General features: G+C 56.9%; 1 protein-coding gene across 1 annotated transcript in view; it reads left to right on the top strand.

The window, feature by feature from the left end:
* AP1B1 (adaptor related protein complex 1 subunit beta 1) overlaps positions 1–2,412 on the top strand; it is a 47,079-nt gene extending 44,667 nt beyond the window's left edge. Inside the window, exons 20-21 of the mRNA XM_017499496.2 lie at positions 586–706; positions 966–2,412. Coding sequence (XP_017354985.2) covers positions 586–706; positions 966–1,290 — 446 coding nt within the window. The 3' untranslated portion in view covers positions 1,291–2,412. The remainder of the gene's footprint in view (positions 1–585; positions 707–965) is intronic.
* Positions 2,413–5,361: the final 2,949 nt, after the last annotated feature.

Raw genomic sequence — 5,361 nt, 5'->3', positions numbered from 1 at the left:
GTGGTGCAGTTGGCTGGGCACCCCCTGACTGGGAAGTGGCATTGCTGGGCACAGGCCCTGGCCCTGCCCTGTGAGTGCCTGCATGTCTGGCTGGGAGGACATTGGTTCCCAGGAGCCCGAGCTTCCCAGGCCTTGAGGCAGACCTGTTAGGGGATGGCCTCCCTGGGGCACGCAGTTATCCTGGAGGCCTGCGCTGCCTTTCCAGGGCCCTGGACAGCCCCATGCTCTGCTTCTCCCCGCACCTGAGTCTCTGGCAGGCGTGGTCCTCCAGACACTGCCCCTCCTGGGCCCTGCTGGCAGTGCTGGTTGGTGGGGGGCTGCCGCATGGCTTTGGTGGTGGTAACTTCCGTCTCCGTGTTTGGTTGCTGCATGTCACCTTCCCTGCTGGTGCCCGTGGTGCAGGACTTAGAGGTTAGCAGATCATTGCTTTCTCTTTCCTCATCTGCCCTCCCCATCCTTGGCTCCTGTTCTGGCCCCCATGCACCCCATGTCTCTTGTCTGCATCTCATCTCTTGGCCTCATCTCACCTGGCAGGCTCCATCCAGGTGGCCCTGAGGTGCTGACACCCCACTTCCACACATTCAGTGTGCACAGAGCCCTTCCTAGGAGGCCCGGAGGAGCCCCGTGGGCTGCTGCTGACCTGCGGAACTCCACTGTTCCCACTTCCCGACTGCACCCTGCAGAACCAGTGCTTTAGAGTGGATGGGTGGGGGCTCCTCTTTCCTCTGCCTGTGATCTCACACTCAGTCCGCAGAGTGGAGGCAAAGTCTCTACTGTGCCTGCTTCCTACGCAGGAAACCAGGAATGAGCCCAGCACCCCTCCAGGCTCCCCCCCCAGTGCTCTGCACCCCTCGGGATTTTCTGTCAGGCTTCGGTCCTGAGGACCCCAGACCTTCAGGGACTCCAGGGGGCCAGGCAGCCCTCAGGGTGGGGGCCGGGCACTCCCTGGCAGCCTCCGGCTCGTGACTCACACTGCTCGCCAGCAGGGCTCTGGTGACTGGGCTGACAGCAGGTGTGTGGGCTGCAAGTATATTTGGTCCACACCCGGCTGGCTGCGACAGCTGCCCCCTCTGCTTTCCCTCGCATCTGTGCCAGGCGCAGCTGTGCACACCACACTCTCCCATTGGTTCCCACTCTCCTCCCCCCACCCCTTTCCTTCCTGAGAGGAGCCCCAGGGATGAGCACTTTCTCCCCCGACCCCTCTTTCCCCTACAGCTGTCCCTGAAGTGTCGAGCACCAGAGGTGTCCCAGCATGTGTACCAGGCCTACGAGACCATCCTCAAGAACTGAGGCCCCAGCCAGTGCCCACCCCAGCCTCCCGCCCACCCCATTGAAGACTCCCTGGGGTTGGCAGCACATCTTCCTCCTCACAGGAGGGACCAGGCGGGGCTCCTGGCCACCGAGGGGGCTCCCTGATCCTGATGGCAGCACCCACCCGATCCCTGGGTTGGGGCCCCACCCCCTCCTGGGGTGAGAGCACAGTGCACTCGCGTGCTCCAGGACACCCCTGCTCCTGTGGCTGTGACGTGGGGTCAGGTGAGGAGGGGACCAGAGGAAACAGCCAGAGTGGCCACAGAAACTATGTCTGAAGGGTGAGCCTGGAGCTTGCCCCTCCAACTCACAGCCCCTGGCTCCTTGGTCTCGGGTTGGTGTTAAAGGGCCCCCCACTGCCACCTCTAATGGGATGGATCTGCCAACCTAGCTTAGGTGTACAGGGAGGGGTCCCCTTGGTACCAGGAGAGCTGCTTGCTTAGGGCCTGGGGCTCAAGGGGCTGTAAGTGCCGGCAGAGGGGCAGAGCTGGGTTGGGAGGAGCCCAGGGCCTGCACCACTCACCTGCAGCCACCAGGCTGGTGCCCTGCAGCTGTGCCAGTTGGACCACAGCCTCCCGAGGCTGACCTGCATGGTCAAGACCAGGCAGGAGCTCCCAGAGCCCGTCTCGGGCTCCTGTCCCCCTGGCAGCTGCACCATCCCCCGCTCCCCACTTCTGCCCCAAGGATGGTCACTGCCTACGATACATTCCTCAGTGTCACCTCTGAGCCCACGACTCCTGCAGCAGGGACCGGGCCAAGGGATGGAGCTGGGTGAGCGGGTGCGCCTCCGTTTAGGTTTCTTCGGGGTTTCTCTGTAGTGTCTGCTGCCTCCTCCTGGCCTCCCAGGTTTCAGTTGTGTCCGAAAGAGCGTTAGGTTTTCCTGTTACTGCTGTTTAATAATAAAGAAAGATTCGGCTTTTGACAATCACAGACACTTTTTTCCCCTCCACCCAATGTCAGGATTGAAGGCTGCCTCCAAGTGGTTGGGGATGGTTTTCTGACCCTACAGTAACTAGATCTAATATATATCATCAGAAAATATATATTGTATGTTTACTCTTATTTTCAGAAAGATAAAGTGAATAAAAATGATGGCATCAAGTGTGTCCCCGGCCAGTGTGTCAGGCCTGAGGCTCTTGTCGGCGGGAGTGCTGGGCTGCAGGGACCCCAGGGTCAAGGGCTTCAGTTGTATGCACAGCTGTGGCCCCTCCTGTGGTACTCTGAGGACAGCGCCTTCCCTCCATCCTGTCTTTGGCAAGCTGACTGCTGCGGTCTGCTGCTGTCCCTGGCACCTCTCCTGCCATTGATCCCTCCTCCCCCAGAGCTGAGGCTGTCTTGCCTTGTGATGCTGCCCAGAAAGCTGGGTTCCTCTTGTGGTTTTCTCCAGCTCTCTGTCATCTGGGAGGCTCCAGGGGGCATGATCAGGGCAGCTGTGGGAGAGTGGGTGGGCACATGGACCAGGCCAGCCACCACCGAGGACACCTTGTGTGGCCCCAGTCCTGGCCCTGGCCTGGCTCCCAGGTGAGGGCAGCCAGACCCTGGACAGGGCTTCATCGGCCGAGCTGCCTATTGGCTGGTGGGCCTCAGCCTGCTTCTGAGGGAGGAGCAGCCCAGCTGCCCCTCAGCCCGTTTCAGCCCCAGCCGCTCCTTCATGTTCTGTGTGCCCTTAGCCTCCCACACACTGCCCACCTCATACACACCGCTGCCTTCCTGGCTGCCGGAAGCTGGGTGAAGACAGCCTGCCCTCTTCCAGGCATCACAGGGACCCCTGGCCCTCCACTGCCCCACCTCAGACCTCTGAAGTGTCACTGTGCTGCCCTGGGGACCCCAGGGTCAAGGGCTCAAGGTATGTCCCCTGTGGTGACCCCTCCATAGAGTCTAGAACCAACTGAGGCCCTTGACTGCACAACCCTGCTTCTTGCCTCGCCTGAGAGTCCCCAAATGCAGCTGGAGTCCTTGTCCTGCCATGTCACTTGCCTCCCCTGAGCCCAACACCTGCATGCTCTGCCTGCGGAGCAGCTGCCACCGCTCCTGTGGCCTGGTGGCTCAGCCATTTGGGGGACTTGTTACTTCGCCTCCCCACCCCTCCATTGCAAGGCCAGAAGAGTGCAATTGTGGGATCGATGTCTCCACCGGAGGCCCAGGACAAGCCACCTGGGTGGAGTGCTGGTAAGAAAACCGGACCATCCACCCCGGGACACCTCGGGTTTGAATCAGTCTGCTCAAGCCTCGAGTGATTGTGAGTGGTGCCTCACCACAGTTGGGCCCTCTTTCACCGCCCACAGTGCCCAGCATATACTGTAGAGGCTTAAGCCGCACATGGGGAAACTGAGGCAGGGAGGGCCTTCATGCTCCCAGTCCCCCACACCACTGCATCAGGAGAACAGGCACACAGGATACTCCTTTGGGGCTTGGCCTTTAGGAGGAGTGCTTTAGGATATAGCCAGTCTGTGCCCTTCAGCTTCCCTGTCCCTCCCTCACCTCCAAGGGTCATCACAGGCAGCCTCCCTCCTGCTCACGTGGCCCTTCCTGGTCCTGACGCGCTCAGGCCTCCCTGCCTCACCTCTCGGAGGCCTTGGCATCCGCAGCTTGGGGAACTTCCCTGGCTTTTCTTGGGAAGATTTCCCAGTGTCTTGAACCTTCCCAGCCAATCAGGAAATCCAACAACAGCAACCAGTTATTTCTGGAGGGTCCAACACACACCCAAGGGCTGATGGGTTCCCCTGTGCGCCAGACACTGCTAAGGCTGTTGCGGGACCGGGTTTCACACTGTTTAATCTTCAGCTAGTAGTTTGTGTTTGTTTTTATGGAGCAAGTAATTCAGGACCATGGCGAGGTCACCCAGACAGATTCAAGTTCTCCCTCTCACCCCGTCCTCTGTCCTTAGTTTCCTTCCTAAAGGCATACATTGTCGCTAGATTTTGATTTTCATCCAGGGAGGTTCTGCGCATGTGTATAAGCAAATCCATGTAGAGATTTACTAAATGAATGACAGCACACCTAGATGCTGCCAGCCCGTGGCATCTCTGACCTGACAGTCATTTCCGGAGCTGTTTCCCTATCAGTATGAGCAGACAGACCCCCTCAGCCTTCCTTGTGTGAGGATTAGCCAGTCCCCGCTGTGGGGCATTCAGGCTGCTTCTGCAGCCTAAGCAATGCTGCCTCGAATACCTCCCACATACACCCTTGCTCATAGGCAGGGACGGAGCTGTAGGCTCCAGCCCGGAACTGCTGAACGGAGGGTATACACAAGATGCATTTTCTATTTTAGCTCTGGTTTTGAAAAGGTAACACATTCACATGGGTCAAAATGTAAAAGACAAGATAGATATAAAAATCTACCCTTTTCCCTCATTTTTCTCCCCAAAGGAAACCAATGTAACTATCCAAAGAGACTCAACAGTGCCTAATGTGGATTTTTCCCCTTTTTATATACAAATTTTTCCCCAGAATACATGCTGGGCTTATATCGAAGAGGTTTTTCCATTATTAGCCCATTATAGAGAGTGTCCTCCTGCTTTTTATTTTTTTAAACAGCTGTGTGGTATTCCTTTTTTTTTTTTTTTTTTTTTTTTTTTTTAAAAAGACAGAGTCTCTGTCACCCAGGCTGGAGTGCAGTGGTATATTCATGGCTACTGCAATCTTAACCTCCCAGGCTCAAGTGATCCTCCTACCTCAGCCTCCTGAGTAGCTGGGACTACAAGTGCACACCACCACACCCAGCAAATGTGTTATTTTTTTGTAGAGACAGGGTCTTTTCATGTTGCCCAGGCTGGTCTCAAACTCCTGGGCTCAACAACCCACCTGCCTCAGCTTCCCAAAGTGCCGGGATTACAGGCATGAGCCACTGCGCCCGGCCCTTCCCGAGTTTTCAGTGTGCCACTTTGCATGTGTTTCTGAGCCACTTGTGTGTCCCTTCCTGTGAGCTGTCTTCACATTTTCTGTCATTTTTCTATCTGCTTATTGATCATTTTCTTACTGATTTACCATTATTCCTCCTTATTTTGTTATTGCTTTTTACTTTCCATGCTGACATTGGGCTTTTTAAAT

This window comes from Cebus imitator, unplaced genomic scaffold (genome assembly GCF_001604975.1).
Source record: "Cebus imitator isolate Cc_AM_T3 unplaced genomic scaffold, Cebus_imitator-1.0 Scaffold258, whole genome shotgun sequence".
NCBI classification, from domain to species: domain Eukaryota; kingdom Metazoa; phylum Chordata; class Mammalia; order Primates; family Cebidae; genus Cebus; species Cebus imitator.
This window is presented reverse-complemented; position numbering and strand designations above follow the sequence as displayed.